Source organism: Rhipicephalus microplus, chromosome 3, assembly GCF_043290135.1.
Source record: "Rhipicephalus microplus isolate Deutch F79 chromosome 3, USDA_Rmic, whole genome shotgun sequence".
Taxonomy (NCBI): domain Eukaryota; kingdom Metazoa; phylum Arthropoda; class Arachnida; order Ixodida; family Ixodidae; genus Rhipicephalus; species Rhipicephalus microplus.
Window position 1 is genome coordinate 263928920 of NC_134702.1, and position 19769 is coordinate 263948688.

General features: G+C 45.0%; 1 protein-coding gene across 4 annotated transcripts in view; it reads left to right on the top strand.

Moving 5' to 3' along the window:
• The first annotated feature begins 2636 nt into the window (after positions 1 to 2636).
• Positions 2637 to 19769, top strand: part of rngo (DNA damage inducible 1 homolog rngo) — a 116950-nt gene continuing 99817 nt past the window's right edge. The window contains exons 1-2 of one of the 4 annotated variants that reach the window (XM_037419759.2): positions 2637 to 2994; positions 3046 to 3114. In XM_037419759.2, coding sequence (XP_037275656.1) covers positions 2745 to 2994; positions 3046 to 3114 — 319 coding nt within the window. In that variant the 5' untranslated portion in view covers positions 2637 to 2744. The remainder of the gene's footprint in view (positions 2995 to 3045; positions 3115 to 19769) is intronic. The other 3 variants (XM_037419744.2, XM_037419765.2, XM_037419751.2) reach the window with 3 other exon arrangements.

The window sequence follows — 19769 nt, forward strand, 5'->3', positions numbered from 1 at the left end:
TTCTGTCGAAAGAATGCAGACACGCAGCTCTGCCGATCACAAAGATGCCGCCGGCGGATTTTTCTTGCCAACCAGCACCTGCTCCGAGAGAGAGTATGGTGGGCCAGGTGCTCACAACGACGTCACACTGTTTATACAAACAGGGAGAGGTCTACAGCTAGAGTAGCCTTAGCTTTATTTTATTCAATGTGGTTTTGCCAAGTAACTTTTTCGTCATAAAGTACCCCTAAATATTTAACACTTTCTGTTAAATATTTTGTGGAATCACCTTTTGGTGGTACGTATTCAAAAGAAACGCTAACTGGGGAATTCGAAGAAAAAACAATCACTGAGATTTTGCCGACCTTTAGTGTCATTCAGATATGTTGGAACCATAATTATAATGATCATAAATATGACTGTAATGTTGCGTGCAAAGAATGAATATCGCTAGCAGCAGCGAAGAACGCAATGTCATCTGCATATATGTACACTTGGACGTTTTTGTGAACTGAGACTGCATGATTTTAATAAAATATTAAATAGAACGGGAGAGAGGACGGAACCTTGAGGGACCTTTATGTACTGGTGATATTTTGGGGAAGATATATATGTCTTTGGTAACAATAAAATGTCCTATTCTTTTGAAACTCATACACCCAATTAGTAATATATTGCGAGAAGTGCAAGCCTTCTATTGAACTGAGCAGGATAGCATGTTCGACACTGTCATATGCCTTCGCCAAGTTACAAGTGACGCCTGTGACGAGCTATGTGTCCCTCTAAATCTATATGTGCATCCCATATAGAACATCCAGGTCGAAATCTTATCTCACAAGGGCTCAATACTGAGTTGTCAGCAATAAATTTAATAATTCTAAAGTATAAGACTCTTTCAAATTGACTTTATAACATGAGAGGTTAATCAGGTAGGCCTTATATTATCAATATGCGCACCCACTCCTTGTTTTTGAAGCAAGATCATTGTTTTTGAAATTTTCTAGTGTAGAGGAATCCAGCGATTCCCAAGTGAATATAGTTGAAGAGATTAAGGAGGTTCTGATGAGACACTTCAAATAGCATTTTCAGCATGTACGTCGTAATGCCATCTGGCTTGGGAGCTGAATTGGGGAGACACTGAACAACATGAGCAAGTCCTTCTATAGTTACGCTCACAAAATCATCCACAAAGCAAGGTTTGGGGAAGAATAACTGCAGCTGCGATGTAAAGTGCTTTTGTAATCACAATGGGATTCCATCTAAAAGATCAGCCAATTCTTTAGAAGTCGGTACTACGGACTCTATGTTTATGGATGAAGAAATAACTTTGTGAGAGCTAAGAAATTTAAAGAGGGATAAGAAGTTGATAAGAAGTTTTTTCCATGCGGCCTTTCTGTGCCTGTACTCGTTCACAATCAGAATCCCACCAGACACTTAAAGGCTTACTTCTTGCTGAGGCTTTAGTGAACTGCTTTTCATAGTGCATTTTAACACCAAACAGAGGCTCATGGCTTTAACGTCATTTTAAGAGTTATTAAAAGAGGACAAAGCTGACTGCGAACATTTTCTTAAAATTTTGAATAGTTTACAAAAGTGTGACTCTGAAAATCTAATGGGAACAAGGAGCATTTTATGTCAATCACTATTGGGCTGTGATCAATATTAGTAGGAGTATCAACCATCGCCCAAGAAGAGATAAGAAGGCTTGAGCTAGTGAATGACAAGTCTAGCATCAATCTCGCAGTACCTCGTATAAATGTAGCTTTTCGAGAAGTAAGGCACGTATAACTGGTTTTACTCACGGAGGAAGTTCCTTCCTCCGTGGGTTTTACTAATCCAGTTCCGCAGATGTTTACCTGACTCATCTGTACGGAATTTGCATGTTACGTGGTGCGAGTTAAAATCACCCATGAATATAATGTGTTAGGCCTGCAGAAAGTATGAATAGGGTCCGAATACCTTCCTCTTTTACGCCAGTCGGAAAATAGCAGTTTACAAAAGCTAATGGCACATAGCCTGGAAGTACACGTTCTAAAACTAGGATTTCGTGATCACAAGATTGCCCAGAAAACAATATTCGCCCTTTGAAAAAAATTGGATGGTATAAAAAACGCTATTTCTCCGTTCGAGAATTTCTATCTAAACGAAAACATCTATAGTTTTGTAAATAAAACTGTTTTTCAGATGCTAAACAAGTTTTCTGTAATACAATAACATCCGGAGAGTGTTGCGAATTAAAATGTAATTGATCTGTGACAGCAGAAAGATGATTTGTTGTTGTTTTCCTCTGCACATGGCTCGTACCCAAAGGAGGGGATTTATTACCCTGCCATATTCCCATGTGATCTTCGTTCTTTTCTTTACTCTTGTGAGTTTGTGAAAGGTTAGAGTAGTTAAAAGAAGACCGAGATTCACAAGCCATCCTGTAAAAAATCCCCCTCCTCCTTTTTTTTTTTTTTTTTACAGCTCGCAGATTGGTGCCATTCACGATGGCTTCCAAAGTACACGCTTTTGCGGCTTTCCCAGACACCTCGACCGAGATCACGGTGGAAGAATAATAACCGTGACCGAGATCGGGGCAGAACACCACCGTGCCGCGTCGTTTTGAAACTCCCGCAGCAGCGCCGCCTTTGTTTTCGGGGCGGCTCCCGAGATTCGCGAGCACAGCAGCCGGCTGGCAGGGTCATCGGCATCTGCTGCTGGGGCAGGCCGTGCGAAGTTCACCGACGCCCTCACGTAGTCAGAGGTGTTAGCGTGCCGCCGCAATGAAGCTTACGGTGACGACGCTTTCGGGCGAGCTGTACATGCTCGACGTGGGCGCCGAGATGGAACTGGAGGGGCTGAAGGCGCTCTGCGAGTTCGAGTCCGGCGTTCCCGCCCGGGAGATGGTGCTCATGCACGAAGGCCGCCCTCTGCTCGACGAAAAGCGCTCGCTCAAGTCGCACGCCATCAAGGAGGGAGACGTGCTGCTCATTCAGCACCTCGTGCCCCCGACCAACGCGTCCACCAGCTCCGGTGAGGGCCGGCCACCGCTCGTGTGTGCGTTCTTAGACCTCCTCTTTACAGGTGCCGGGCCGCCGCTGACGACGCTAGATTTCAGTCGTATCCCTGTCCCGGCCGGCGGCCAAAGCTCAGGTAGTTCAGTGCTGGATGCATGACTGCGCTGTTTCCCCCCTCCCACCTTGCCTGTGTAATAATTAACGAGCGCCCTTTCCTGTCACTATTTTGCGGAGTTGTACGAGGAAGTGTTGTTCCCCGAACTTTTATTTGACCGCGATTGCGAGGCAGTCTGCTGTAGTGCCCCCAAGACCGAGCGGCATTCCTTATCAGTTTCAAGCACTTATCCTTTCTAGAGGTTAGGTTTTGCTCAAGGAAAACCCTACCAGCTGTGTTGTCATGCGCTGCATCACACATCAGCCAAGCGCAGCACTCATGGAAGCAGTCTTGCATACAAACAAGCAAGCCCGCGAAAGTTCGGGGAGTGGAACCATTTTAGTTGTGAAACAGCTGCGTCGCAACATGTCTTGATGCAGTGCCAAACAACCATGGCACAGCTCTAAACAAGGAGCATATAACAACAATGAAGGTTAATTTTACGATGAGCTTTTGGTAAGCTTGTATGTGCTGGTCAATTACAATGCATGGAGCTGTCATGAAAGACATGCAGATCTTCAAAGTGTGGAAAGTAAGCAAAATTCAATGAAACGATCATTTAAATAATTTTCATACAAATTCAAGATTGCTTTTGTGTGCTGAATAATCACACATTCAGTCTTCTGTATGTAAATAAAAATTCTACACAGGGGCACATGTGTTAGCCACCAAACTAGTTTTGCAAGTGCAGCTGATGATCTCAATGAATGTATTTGCTCACAGTGTTTTCATTAACAGAAAAAACGGCTCAAATTCAATGCAACTGAACTGCATTGGTGGCAGTTAACCCTGCAATTTAATACACATGTTCGTTATTTTGAAAGAGTTCATTTTTTTTTTATTTCTTAGGCAAGGCTTCAATGCAGACATGTCTAAGCTATAAAAAAATAGGCTTTTCAAGCAAAGCTTGCATTCTTCAAAATTATTCATCTCTTCTAGCCAATCAAATGGGAACAAGTTGAGTAGACACCAGCTCTGCACTTCTCTTTTGAACTGCTAACTTGTTTCCTTTTTAACACCATTGGTGTGCTGCCTGACTTGAGCACCTCCTTGCATGCTGTGATGCAACTTTGGTGGCACTGTTATTTCTAGTTTAACCTCTGCACGGACATAACTGGAAAGTGTTTCATGAAAATGTTGCAAGTAGTAGTTGATGGCGGAGTGACATGACCATGATAAAAATTCAACAAGAAATGTCCTGTAACAATGTTACTTATTGGTACGTAGTCGTCACTCGTGGTGTTTTACTCTGTATTTGTTGTTTCAACGCTGTGCAGACACTTGTCCTACTGCCAGAACTACTGGGGTGCTTGGTTAGACTCTCTCAAATGGCAGAAAAGTTCTCACGGCAGAAGTTATTCTGCTTGGATGCTTTTTTAGTATGTGGTTTGAGTATCATCAGCATTGCCTGCGACACATTTGCTGAGCCAAAGTATCCTAATTAATCCGTGCATTGATTTCGGACTTGTCGGTGTGTGTTGCACAGTGATGTGAAAAATATTTGGAATGCCGGTGAAATGTTTTCATCCAGTAAGGGATAGCACCTGTATATCATAAAAAAAACAAAAGAATATTTTTAGAGCTTATTCTGGTCCTATGGTAGATGTCCAGGCATTACGACACAAAGTGGTCGCAAATGAGTCAACAAAGCACTGACTGTATGAATATAGTTCAACGTTTCAAACACTAGTCCTTTTGTGAGTATGAAAGTGACATGCTTGTACGCGTCAGCCACCACTTTCATGTCACTTGCTGTGAAGAGCAGACGCTCCCTCTGCATTGTCTTTTTTTTTTTTTTTCAAGTGCTGTGGCTTTCTTGCACCTTTCTTTGAGCCAGGCTTGAAGAAGTGGTTAAGTCACTCGAAGACTTCAGACTCCATTTCAAAGCAAAGCCTTTTTCACAAGCTGCTTCGTATTCTAGAAAAAAGCTTTGTCTCAAATTTATGCGCTTGGCTATTGCGAGGAACCTGTCGCTGCTATTAAAGCATCTTGGTTTACGAGATGCCTCATCATCTTAACCTGCTTGTTTCTTGCTGTGTTTTGGCTACAAAAAGCACATTGTGCAAGATCAGCGTCACTAATGTGGTACTGGCAGAGTTTTGAAGTGAAAGCCTTGGATGCCTTTAAATGAGCGATTCGATCAGCGGTGGCGGCCATCATGTGGCGGTGTCGGGGGTGCGTGATCATGTGGTGATGTCGCCATATGAACGCATTGCAACATTTGTGACATCATCATGAGGCCACAAATTCTGACGTGATGCTATGTTAAGTAACGCCGTGATATGGCCATTGTAGTGCCCTCCTTTGGGTAGTGAACAAAACCAGAGACCGTGCGACCTCAAGAGGGAAAAAAAAAAAAAAAATGAAGACAGCGCTTGGCAGTGGCACATGAAGCCCTGCTCCATTGTAGAGTACATCTACTACAGAGAAGATGGTTTTCGCCTTCGGGTGATTTCGTGGCATAAGTTTTTAGCAGAAAAGTTGGAGTATGGCCCCTGTACGTAAGCAAATGGACAAGGGTGTCCTGCTCGGAAGCCACTGGATGCGGATGGATGTCGCGAGCACCTGTGGAACGAGATGCATGGCACAATGTGGCATATTATACTTGAGCACGTGTCTCTTTTTGGCCTTGTATATCTTCTTTTGGGGTACAATGGGATGTCTACTTCTACAGGTTCTTCCACTGTTGTACCTCACAATCATTGAAATATTTTTTTCCTACCACTTATGATAAAACCTCTAAAAGCCCAAGGAAACAATATTTTGAAGGGCTATTTTGCTGGGCAAGTTAATATGACATCGCTGGTTGCACCAAACTGCACGAGGGGGAGAAACCGGCTCAATTTATGCAAGAAAATCTCATTAATTTTCTTTAGCGTGTGCCAAACCATCTTTCTAAACTGTTTCAAAGAAAATTAGTAGGGCAGCCATTGATTAAAATTCGCAGTTCAGTTGTTTGGGGTTTTTTTACAGCAGTTTACTACATCTCTATTTTTGGGGTGTGGAACTTTTGTTGAGTACAATTTCAGCAGGCACAAGAGGCACTGCTGCGCTGGTGACCAAGGTCTCTGCGCTCTGCGGCTACATGGGCTGCCCAGCTCACCTTCTCTTTGGCTGTTCGACTAATATCTGCAATATCAAATCACGGCCGTCACGGCGACATTTTCTATGGAGGAGAAAATACAAAAGTCCATGTGTTCAGAGGTGCACATTAAAGAACCCCAGGCAGTCGAAATTGCTGGAGCCCTCCACTGTGGTGTCTGTGATAATCATATCGTGGTTTGGGATGTGAAACCCCAACAATTATTATTCAAATGATTATGACTGTAACAGGCCAATGTAGCACAAGCATGTTGGTGTAGGTTTGTGTGCACCTGGCATGATGTGGCCTGTGCCTTGTAATGTTGTAAAGAACTGCGGAATCAGTCCAGCAGTGATTGCGAAAGTTGGGGCAATAATAGATTTAGCACAGAGAGTAAGGTTTTTCTTAGCCCTGTAATGTGTGCTTATTGTCCTTGTTTTGAACTCTTCTATGAGCTGTCAGGGATATAAAAAGGCTATTCGGCTAACTCTGCTAAATACGCCTGCATTGGAATGTCGTTGTTTATTTCGTATTTTTATGCGAGAACAAGGTGTAAATTGTAAGAGACCATTGGAATATGAAAGAGAAAAGCCTAGACAAACTGAGCGCCAAATTCAGTGCAACCAGTACATGATTGGTGTTGTGGGCCCCCGAATAAAAACTGCAACTCTATATATGCGGGCATAGCTAACATGTTTGTTTACAGTGCAAGACAAAACTGAAGGCAGAGAGAGTGTGTGCAAAGGGGTCAGACACAGTCTAGCAGGCCAAGGTTGTGCTCGGTATTTTGAAGTGAAGTCACCCTCTGTTTATGCATGATTTGTGAAGTGCACTTGTGTACAACTTGCTTTGGGCCTTCCATGTGATAAACTTGAGGAAGGGATTACTCGCCGGGGCCCTCGTGAAACAGTGAGCCACTTTTCCACTCGATGGTCAATGGGACGTGCCACTTGAAAATCTGATGAAAAATAATTGTATACTACTTCTGAGCACTTTTTCTCGAAATTCCTCAGGCTTAAAGAGGTATAGCTGAGTCCTATAGGGTTTTTTTTATTTGAGTAAGCACAACAAATCTGCACGTACGAACATTGCCCTTTAATGGTAAACATATTCGACAGAGATTTTTCTGGTTCGTTGTAATTATACAAATAAGCAAACTCTCCAGCCATGATTAGTCTACAGTTTTGAATATTAAAACTGGCCCTAGCTTTTGAGACCCATTCTGTCCCTTCTTCAGAAGTGACTGTTTGGCCGGCTCCGAAGTTAGCAACTTTTATTGGCGGTGTGCCACTCTCCATCATTGTTCTTGTTTCTGCTTGGTTTTCTCAATTTGTTACGGAGACTATACATACATACTCAGCAGGGCTCCACTTGAGCACTTAGTATTTCAAGATGTCACTTGTATAAGACAATTGATTTTTTTGCGGGTACCTTCCGTTTTGATGACCTGGGCGTCATCGAAGTTGATGTAGGTGTCCATCTCGCTGTGTTTTGCAAGAGCGTTTCCCGCAGCATTGAAGTTCTCCACGTCATTTCAGTGTTGCTGTATCCTTTACTGAAAGTTTTTATAGTGAAAGCTGTTATGAGATCACAACAAAGGTCATTGCATTGTAGTTGTAACACTGCAGCCAGTGTTTTTTACCGCTATCCTGCGAAATAAGGCAACAACTAAATAAAAAAAAAAACACTGTGGACAGACTGGGATTGGAACCAGGGTCCCCTGCATGCCAGCCACGAAGGTAGAATAGACGGGAGGGGAAACACTGCTCCTTTCCGCGCCGCGATTGTGGCAGCCCCCGGAGTGCTGCGAACGTTGTGACAGCGCCACCTACAGAACCGTGGCCGAACTGCTGCGCCAGGGCAGCAGGCACAAGAAGTGCCATCTGCTTGCACGCTTGTGGTGGTGGTGGTGGTGTTGCAGCAGGCGGGGTTAGCCTGGCCTGCATAGCCGGCAATTGTTCCGCCTGAGCATCTCCTGAATTCGGAAAATGTCACCACGTGTCGGACAGCCCAGTGTCTCGTAGAAAGACCAACAAAATTCGTTGCACGTTCCTCCTAGTTGCCGCGGGTCCTTCAGGAAAGATGACGTCATCAACTGTCCGGTGCCTATGACAGCCTTTTCGCAAGGTGCGGATCATCGCTGCTCTTTGCACATCAAACTGTGGGCAAAGCCAAATGAAATGTTCAATATCCCCGATGTCTCCACAGAAGGCACAGAACGGGGAAGCGTATCTCCCAGTCTTGAATGACCAGGCCGGGGTGTATGCGGAGCCGGTTCTTATGCGGTACAACAGCGTCGCTTCTTCACGAGAAAGTCCATGAATTACACATGCTTAGTGTGGAAACTTGTAGATCGCCTTGAAATGATTGGGTATCACATCTTTGTTGTTCTGGTAAGTCTTGGGAGTTCTTACTTTTGGAAACGATGTACGTGCTTCGCATGCAAGGGCATCAGCCTTTTCATTGCCCTTAATGCCAACGGGGAATGGGATCCACTGGAACTTTATATTAAAATTTTTGCTATTTAGGTGTTTGATTAGTGCCAGAGATTGTCTGGTGAACTTTTCTTGAGGTAGGCCACGATGCAGTCCTTGTAGTGCCGATTTGGAGTCCGTCAGCACTACATCTCGTGCAGAAAAGGATCGCAATTTTCGCAAAGCCGCCGTGATTGCAGCGCTTTCTACCGTTGTGGACGAAACCACGCGATCCAGGCGGCCCGACCATGACACGCCAAGGCAGGGTATGCAGAAAGCCGCTGCGCAGCTATCCGTTTGTGTGCACACTGATCCGTCGGTGTACACTTGTAGGTGGCTGCGGTATATGGTGCTCAAGTGGTCCAGCGCAAGAAATTTTGCTTTCGCAGCTGGAATGGTGCGCTTCGCTGGTAGATTGGCTACGCTGAAGTTACACGAAACATTCACAAAAGACCATGGCGGGTCCATAGGGCGCCGTTTAGGCAGTTTCAAGCCTAAATATCGAAATGTGTCTAGTGCCGCGTTGAAATGTGAGCCAGTTCTTGCTCTTAGCCGCCGGAGAAGCGCCGTGCCTGCGAAGGACTCGCCCAGTCTTGACAGCTGCGTCAATAAGGCCTGAGACGCCAAAAGGCGGAGCGGAAGAGACTCGGCTTCATTGGTGACCTTCGTGTTTGAAGCCGCCTGAGGGACTCCCATCGCCAAGCGAAGACCCTTTCTGTGCACTGCCTCTAGGCGTTCAAACTGGCTTGGTGATGGTGATATCAGGGGCAGCTGATAAAGAAGGCGGCTTGTTATAAGCGCATCATTCAATTTAAGCATGGACATAGGATTGTTGCCTCAACCGACCCCTGCCATGCGACGAAGAGCGTTGATTTTTTTCACTGATGCAGTGACCGCACGTCGCCATAATAGCTTGTTGTCGATGGTAATGCCCAGGAAACGGGCACTTGTTGCACAACGAATTGAGTGGCCTCGAATATTCAGTGACAGACGTGTTGACTTCTGTCGCGCTCCCGGGAAGAGCATGAAGGCCGATTTTTCCAATGATAAAGATAGGCTAAGTGTCAACAAGTGACGCTCAATGATTGAAATAGTGCTCTGTGCTATCTGGGCCAAACGTTTGTGCTGGTACCCTGAGATCCAAATGGAGATGTCATCGGCGTAGATGGATATTTTAACTGCTTTCAGAGCTAAGTGCAGAGTGTCGGGAAGGCTGGCCATGGCAGCGTTAAAAAGCAAGGGAGATAGAACACTTCCTTGTGGAACGCCGAGGGAAACGCGTCTCTCTTCGCTCGTTACATTTCCAAGCTTAACACGGACACAGCGGCCTCTGAGAAATCATGTACGAACCGAAGAGCATTTCCCGACACACCCATGGCTTGGAGCCCGTTCACGATGCCTGCCTGAAGCACACAACCATATGCCTTGGCAACGTCCATGAAGACGGCGAGTGTCGAGAGTCCGCTGATGTGGTGGTGCTCGATGTGGCTTAATAGGTTCAAAACACTGTCCTGGGCACTCAGTCGTGGGCGAAATCCGGTCATACACGATGGCCATCGTCTTCCTTGTTCAAGGTACCAAGTTAATCTTGTACATATTAATCTTTCCATCAACTTGGATACGCATGATGTAAGAGGTACCGGTCGATATGACGCGAAGCTCGCAGGATCCTTTCCGGACTTTAGGACTGGCACCACCCATGCTGTCTTCCAAACAAATGGGATCTCTCCCGTGCTCCAGACATGATTAAATATATTCGAAAGGGCCCTTTTTGCTCATATGGTAGATTTGGCAGCATTTGATTGCTCATCAAATCGGGACCCACGGCACAGCGTCTTCTTAATTTGCCAAGTACCATATCCAGCTCTCGAAAGGTGAATGGCGTATTCATCCTGTGAAAAAACTGGGGTGACAGAGGAATCGTCGCTCCTGCTGATCTACCAGATGTGTACACGTCTGCCAAATCCTCTGCAAGGGTTTGCAAATCTATCCCTTGTTTCAAAGCGAGTGCTTCGAATGGCCCGTGTGTTCAGATCTTCCCAGAAAGACTATTTATTACTGCCGATATCTTTGTCAAGGGCGTAAACGTTGACAAACTCTCACAGAAAGCGGCCCATTGATTTCGTCTTAGTTTTTTTGTATGGCGACGAATCGCAGCGTTTATCCTGTTATATTCGGTTTTCGCAGACGGATTTCCTTTTGTTCTCATTATTTTCTGCTCCGCCTGTCTACGTGCTGCGCAGAGGTTCTTCAATTTCAAGTCAGGAGCAGGAAAATAGTCGGGCAGTTTCAGCAACAAAGTTGCTGCTCGCTTGCTTTGCAACATATCTGCGAACAGCTCACCAGTGGATTTGTCCAACGCTTCTCTGTAGGTGTCCCAGCATGTTACATTGCAGAATTGTCGAATAGCAGTTCGAAATCCCAGGATATTGGTGAAAATGGGGAAATGGTCGCTGCCCATCCTGTCTGGAGCCGTGGTCGATAATACCAGAAGGTCCGTGGAGTGAAGTACAACGTCTATTGCACTCCATGAATCTGGTGGCCTGAAAAATGTAGGTTTGCCATCGTTCGCCACACATAAGTGTGCAGCATCCGCAGCTGCTAGAAGTTCCTTGCCTCGAAAATCTACACTCTTATCTCCCCAGAGTGGATGGTGCGCGTTAAAATCACCACAGATTATTCGAGAAGCGGGACATCGAGTGCAAAGGCCCTTTAGAAAAGTCTCCATGGAGACCTTTTTTCGTGGGCTTATGTACACTGATACCACACTCAGTTTTCGGTTTTCCAGGCACACTTGCACAGCAGCGACTTCCAGTGAGTTGTAACAGAGGTCTTGCACTGGTAAGGCGACGTGAGGTATTTCCCGCCTTATGTATATCATTGCGCTTCCATTTGCAAACGACGTTATGCTCGTGTTGCCATGTCGGGTGTACCCTAGGAGCGTCCTTGCATTCGGTAGACCGGCTTCGGAGAGGGCTAGAATTGGTATTGGAATGTCGCGCAGGAAAAGGTTGAGTTCGCACAGACGTTTTAGAAGACCGGCACAGTTCCATTGCATTATTAAGGGCACTTTTGAAGGACGAAATAGACCAGGTGGGCGGGACATTGCCATTATTCTACTGTGTGTTTGTGGAAGCAGAGCAAAGTAACACTGATTCTAGAGCCAGGACTGTTTCCAACATATCCTTCGTTGAACTCGCAGGTATCTTAGCGACGTGTGAACGTAGTGCGGTGAACAGAGCGCGAATAATGTGCTCGAGGTTTTCTTGCTGTTTGCTTCCAGATGGTACTTGAGGTGGGCTCAGTGCATCAGCGTAGGTGCGCTTGGCGGACTCTTTCATGATACATTTCTCACCAGCGTTGAGCATTTGCGTTGACTCAGTACCAGCTCTTGTCGGATTTAGGTGCGGAAAATTTCCTGCGTACTTGTTATCCAAACCGCCATGTTGTGGCGCGCCGGACGTCTTCTTTGTGAGCGATGGTTCGTTTCACAGTCTTCGGGCCAAGGACAATTGTCTTATTTCTTCGCTGCGCAGCTGTTCGTGCTGGACATCGGCCGTAGCTAGCTGGGTGGTCGCCGCCACAGTTTGCACACACAAGTTTTTCTTTACTTGTACACGTCTTAAAGTCACGAGGTCCCCCACAGCGCTTACACCTATGTTCCCCACGATAGTGCTTAGCAACATGTCCAAAACGCTGACATTTAAAACAGCGTGGCGGCGTCTTCACGTAGTCTACCAGCTCGTGTCTGGTGAAGCCAAGGTTGATCTTCTCTGGACGTTCCGAATTGGAAGCGAATGTGAGAACCACAGAGTCAGTGCGCCTTGATTTCCACTCGGAGGATGAGGTTTGAACCCGTCGTATGATTCTTCTTGCGTGGTATACTCCCTGAGGTCTCAGGTAGGCTAACAGCTCTTCGTCCGAGTACCATCTTGGGACCCCTTTTTAATGCATGTATTTTTCATGTAGCTGTGTGGTACACGGGCAGATATGGCAAGGCCGCAGATAGTGTTGGTCTCTAGAAGCATATTAGCTTGGTGTTCTGTCTCTACATCCAAGAGCAGGGCTCCCTGTGCTGTGAAATGGCTCTTAACTGGGGCTCCACCGAGAATCGTTTCAATTTTCGAGTATAGGTCAATAGGATTCACTTGCCTCAAGTTAGCTCCTTCGGATGTTGGAGCAATTAACACAGGAATGCCCATGGTCCTGTCTTTGCGATGTCGCACAAGGCGGAAACCACCCTCCTCCATGTCTAGATCTGTGAGGTTCGCCCCGTTGTGGTCCCCGACGACAGTTGATTCGTCCTCTGATTCACCGCTGTGTTGTCGCTTGCAGTGAGGTATGCTTGCGCAAACCAGCTGGTGCTTCTGACCTGGTGTCACATCTTGGGAGGTCATGGCGGCGCTCTCCCTGATGCTTGTTTCGTTTCTTCTAGCACTTTTCGATGCGGCGGGCTGCGCAGCACTTGTCGGTCGCCGATACAGCAGGTACCTTTTCGAGTCGTAAGAAGACGACGAAGCTGTTGCTGCTTGGCTAAGTAGCTCTGTCTGCATTTATCGTTTATTTTTGTTTATATTACGGCTCAGCACTGCACGCTTGTGCTCGCTGCTCAGTGTATCAGTGCATAGCTCAGATAAACTCTCTAAACGAGACGACAAATTATTACGACGAGTTTTCGCTAAACTAGCCAGATCGCCTTGGGAAAGAGACCATACTGCGATAGGTTACAAAGCTGTCCACGAGCACTAAACAGGTTCGCTTTCATCCTTTCACTTTCGCATGTGAGCGTAGAAATATTATTTGTGGGAACATGAGATACAATATGCGGTAATAAAAAAAAACATACAGGGGAAGTTTCTTATATTAAATAAAAAATAAAAAAAGGAACGAAAAGACAGTAAACACATTTTTCTCATGTGTTTGCTCTCTTCTGAAGCTTGTTTTATGTTAGAACTTGCTGAGAATCAATCGTTGATGCCAATCTACAACAGCCAAATATGTAAAATTGAAAGCCACGCTTTTTTCGCGATGTAGCTTACATGGAAGTTTGAAGGTTGGTAAAATATTCGCCGAAGACGTCTGACTAATGGCGAGTATCCTCTACCTTCGCTTTTTTTTCGCTGCTTCTATCAGTAATTTCAGCGATATTCCAGCCAGCTTTTGGCTTCATTTCCGAGCACAAGTAAGTAAAACGTCAGGGGAATGCGTATAGATGAAGGTGGCTCCAGAAGTCTGGGTTGTGATCACAAACGTATCAAGCTAAGTTTTGGAAGAGCAGTGAAAGTTGGAAGGAGACAAGATGAGCAACTACAGGAACATTTTCATTCAGAAAGGCAAATTGAAATAGCCACTAAACAAAGTGAGAAAGTAATCACTGAGGATAATAAAACAGTGTGGACATACACGAATCTAATTAGACTCTTTGAGCTAGAGCTTGCTAAGACGCGTGACAAGTCACCCCGGAAAAGACACAAACCCAAAAGTTGGTGGGATGAGGAAGTTAAGAGAGCCATAGCAAAACGTCAGGAAGCCTCTAGGGAACACAGACATGCTAAGCAGCGGGGTGAACCGACAGATGATGTTGAAAAAAAAAGGGAAACCTTTCTAAGCTGTAGAAGGGATGCATCCCTTCTGATCAATGAAAAGATTAGAAGAAAGGGAGCTCAGTGGCTGGCAGAAGTACATAAAAAAGATAGAAAGGCAGCTGCGAAATTTTGGAACCATCTAAACTTCCTAAGAAATGAGACGAGCCTAAAGCAGAGTTTTATAACTACAGCCCAAGGTGCTGGGCTAGAAGGGGACGAAGCTATTGAATATATAAGAACAAGGGTGACAGAAAAATTTCAACAAAGAAGTACTTTATGCACCACAATAGACAAGGACGAGTCAAGTGGTGCAATGGCTCGATTTTCACGAGAGTGGGAAAGGGCTGAGAAAAGGGTTCCTAGTAGTACATCAAGAGGCCCAGATGGCATTCCAATTATGCTGTGAAAGACATTAGGTCCGAAGTCTAAGCAGGCTATGAGAGAGGCAGTGAGCAAAATAATAATCGATGGTGAACTTCCCTATGGATGGAAACTTAGCAGGATGAGCATGATCTATAAAAGAAAGGGGGACAAAGCTGACATAAACAACTACCGTCCTATAACAGTGACATCAGTGGTCTACAGGCTGGCGATGCAGATTATAAAGGAAAGACTGCAGGCATGGATAGAGGATGAGGGGGTGCTGGGGGAACTGCAGAATGGGTTTCGGAAACATAGGAGGTTGGAAGACAATCTGTTCTCACTGACGCAGTGCATCGAAATAGCAGAAAAGGAACACAGGCCCCTGTGGCTAGCATTTTTGGATATCAAGGGAGTGTACGATAGCGTGGTTCAAGAGGAATTGTGGGGAATACTGGACACGCTAGACGTGGAACATGTAGTCACTAATATTTTAAAGGGTATCTATAAAGGTAGCAAGGTAGTTATAAAGTGGGAAAAACAGGTATTCAAGCCTGCAGAGGTAAAACGGGGGCTTAGGCAGGGGTGTCCCCTGTCACCCTTATTATTCATGATGTACCTACAAGGATTAGAGGCCAAATTAGAGGGAAGTGGACTGGGCTTCAACCTCTCTTTAGTCAAACAAGGAAAACTTATTGATCAGGCACTACCAGCATTAATGTACACAGATGATATAGTGCTAATGGCCAACAACAAGGAAGATTTGCAGAGATTGATGGACATCTGCGGTAATGAGGGAGATGGGTTAGATTTTAGATTCAGTATGGAAAAATCAGCAGTCATGATTTTCAATGACAACGAAGCTAGTGAGCTTAGAATACAGGAGGTCACGCTAGAGATAACAGATAAATACAAACATCTGGGCGTATGGATAAGCAATGGGACCGAGTACCTGAGGGAACACGAAATATACGTGACTACTAAAGGTAACAGGATTGCAGCAGTGATGAAAAATAGGGCACTGTGGAATTACAATAGGTATGATGTTGTGAGAGGAATATGGAAATGGGTCATGGTTCCTGGGCTGACGTTCGGCAATGCGGTCATGTGCATGAGATCAGAAGTTCAAGCAAGATTAGAAATTAAGCAACGTGGAATAGGTAGGCTTGCTTTAGGAGCTCACGGGAATACACCAAATCAGGGAGTACAAGGTGATATGGGATGGACATCATTTGAGGGCAGGGAAGCTAGCAGCAAGATAAAATTTGAGAAGCGATTGAGAGAAATGGGGGAGGAGCGTTGGGCAAGGAAGGTTTTCAGCTACTTGTACATGAAGAATGGAGGAAGCAAACCAGGAAATTGACCGGTAAATACTTAGAAAACAGCAGGTGGCCAAACCAAAAAGAACTATCGGTTAAGAAGAAAGTGAAGGAAACGGAGACTGACATGTGGAGAATAGGCATGAATAAGAAGTCCGGACTAGAGATCTATCGAACTTTTAAGCAGGAAATTGCCAAGGAAAGGATCTATGATAATACTCGGGGTAGTTCTCTACTGTTTGAGGCCAGGATGGGAGTACTGCGAACCAAGACATATCGGGCCAAGTACGAAGGGGTAGACACAGTATGCAGTGCGTGTGGAGAAGAAGAAGAAACTGCCGAACACTTGATAATGTTCTGTAAAGGGCTTCACCCTATAGTTCAGGATGATGGCGCAGAGTTTTTCAAAGCACTGGGGTTTAGGGACCGGGAGGGCAAAATGGACTTTAAGCGGGTAGACATAACTAGAAGGAGGTTATCTGATTGATGGCTAAAGTCAAGGCACGAGTGAAAATTAAACTCTTCACTGCAAAGTACGAATTGTCAAACTCACGTTTTAAAGAAAAAAAAAATAAATCTAGTTTTTGGTTCATTAAGTATTACGGCTTGGTGGCGCTAGCCACCGCCCGATCTAAAGGGTACAGCCATATCCATCCATCCATCCATCCATCCATCCATCCATCCATCCATCCATCCATCCATCCGGTGTCAGCACCCCCACATATTAGATCACAACAATCATCGCATTTGGCGCCGTAGTTGTCAGTCGCCGGTGTCTGTAACCATCATTGCATGAAATAAGAAAGAAAACTTAGTAAATGAGAATACCAAGGACACAGCAGGATTCGAACCCAGGGCCCCTGCGTGCCAGCCTAGTATTTCTCCGCCAAGCCACGTCAGTGCCTGAAACTCCGCTGTAAACTTGCCTTGGGCATTGATGCGAAGAAAGTAATCGCATTAGTATGAATAATAAAGAGTTTTAGAACAGCAAAGGAACAACCAGGCGTCACAAAATGAGAGGTGCGTAACGAGTGGGTTGTCTAATACTCCAACCCATTACAAAAGCCTGTTCTTGATCACCTATTAACTGTGACATATACCCACTTCAGGCATAATTCTTCATCTTTGTAAGCGAGCCACTGCTTAAAAAATTTGCTCGTAGTGCTTATTTTGTGTCAGGGGAGTGCTTACTTTCAAATAAAATCACATTTCAGTGGTCCACATCGCGTTGGCACACTTCAAAGTGGAAAATTCCGCGTCACTGTTGCCGTGCACAACGTTGCCTGGCTGACCACACTAGAAGCAGCTGAACGAAAGTAGCGGGAGCCATAGCAGCTACAACAGCCATTGAACCAACGTTGCATTGAACAATTTCCTGCCATGGCCTCCGAGATGGCAGGCGTGCTTGGCTCAACTGGGTCCCGCTAGATGGTACAACCTGTCCAGTTTAACCAGGCAGAAATTGGAACTTTTGAACCATTCGCACCATTCCTCATACTAATGTCTGGCCGTTCTTTTTTCCAATCAAACGGCAACAAGCAAGCAGAATTTTACTGTGTCTCTTGCTGTACGAAAGGTTCTTTATTTAGTGCAGCTAGATCAATTACTTGTGATTTGTAGGCGGTAACACTGACGTCATCGGGGTCATTTTGCGAATGTCCTACTCGTGGCACATGTGTTCTCGTGCATTTACCTTAATTTCTCGGTAAGTAGGGCACTACTGCTGATAATATTACTGTTTTAGACATTGTCATACATTCAGCTTTCGCTCTGACATAAATTTTTGACTTTAGTGTCCCTTTAGCACAAGAACATTTCAGCAGTGGAGCATTCTGCACTTCTGGGGGGGGGGGGGGGGGGGGGAGGAGGAGGAGGAGGACTGATGGAAACATGACATGGGTGACTCATGACCAGTCACACCTCTCAAGACTGCCTCGAAAAACAGGCATGTTTTTGGATTTACAGGGGCAATCTCACCCAAAATGGGAAGAAGGGAACAAGGCGGCAGAATAGACGCGAAGGACAAGGCAAAGTACCGTCTTCAATGCAACCCTTCTCTCCACTGGGCTTGGGAACATATCATGAGTTGAGACACGCCATTGAAAGCACCGTATTGCACAGGCAACCCCACAACCCATGGAGGGTGAATGTTTGCCAAGCGTACATGTTTGTTCATTACCACTTCTAGATTAAAGATAGCCTCAGCTGTGTGGAATTTTCAGGCCTGTCTGTGGTGTTGCAACTTAGCAGATATTGCTCATTTTTAAATGCAAATGCATTTCTTAGTCGGGCTATGTCAGGTATCCAGCAGCGGAGGCCGCGCGCCGGCAGGTGTCATCTTTTTGCTCTCACTCCCTCTCCCATAGCAACAGCTGCTAGCGGGGACGCTTATCCTCGCCCTTAGTAAGTGGAGCATGTGGTGCGGGAGAGTGTAGGAGAGGGTGGGTGTAGTGCTTCGCAGCTTCTCTCGTTCGCTCTGTCTCTTCCCTGCGCCCCACCCTCCCGACCGCTCGCTCCTCACTCTTGACCATTCGCTGGTGGGGCCCCTCTCAAGGCGATGGCAGAAGTCTGTGAAAGCAAATGTCTGTCTGCAATGCTGCCCTCTCTCGGCGCAAGATATGCATTCATATTTCCTCACGATTTCCTTTGGGGGGATGGGGACATTTTTTTCATAGAAGTCATAGTGGGAATGTTTTGGCAGTATTCTCGAGGATCACAGCTATCAGATCTGGATATGTTCCTTTTGGATATGTGCCATTCCAGATGAAACTCATTATAATGAAGCCCAATTTCATAACATTCTATATTATAATTAGGGGTGGGTGAATATCAAAATTTTCGAATACAAATCGAATACGAATACATAGTAGAATATGAATAGAATATTTAATAAGTTTTTTCCACCAGTAATTTTTAACTCAATCATATATTTATGTGGGAAACAGTATAATTGTTATTATCGTGAGTTATTGCACAAAAAAATGTCACCATATGTACTTTTCAGAAAGCATAAGACTGTAATAGTTGAGCTTGTGACTATCATGTCTTGGGTTCAATCCACATGTTAAACAAATGTTTTGTATATTTTTTATTACGAAAAAAAAAGAAAGAAAACCTTTCGTACTTGGCATGATGACTGACGAGCATGAGGTCGCTGGTGTGATTGTGCAACAGTTAACACCTGCATACTTAAGTCGAAGCAATTATCAAAGTAGTCTAATTGGTCACAATTCATCCAAGTTCCCACACTATCAATTTTATTTATTTCAGAAGTACTACCAGCCGCACACATGAGGCCTTAGGCAGAGGTGGGTGATACAAAAAAGGAAACATATATGAAGATACAACAGATACAACAGGAAAGGAAACATGTCGCGCAGAGCTACACCATCAAGAACTAGTGCATCAAAGTAAAACGCCAGTACTTACACAATTGTAGTGGTTTACGCGTACACGTACAAAAAAAAAAAAACTGTGGACAAACATCTGCTCATATAGAACTAAGAAACAAACATCATATAATGGTTCAAAAATCGGCAACATTTCAAAAATACAACGCATTGATATCAAAAAAGTGATAGAAAGTGGAACATAAATGGAAGCCTGTTCAGGATGCGTGGTGGAATAATAGAAGGCGAAGCGCAAAGAAACATCAAAGTCAAGTGGGTTGCTGGTGTTTAAGTTTTTCGATGAATGACTGAAGGGTTTCGCAGTTCACGAGATCGGCAGAAAGAGCATTCCAATTAGTGACAGTGCGTGGAAAAAATGAGTTTTAAAGGCTTTTGTTTGACAGGAATATTCCTTCAGTTTTTTTGGA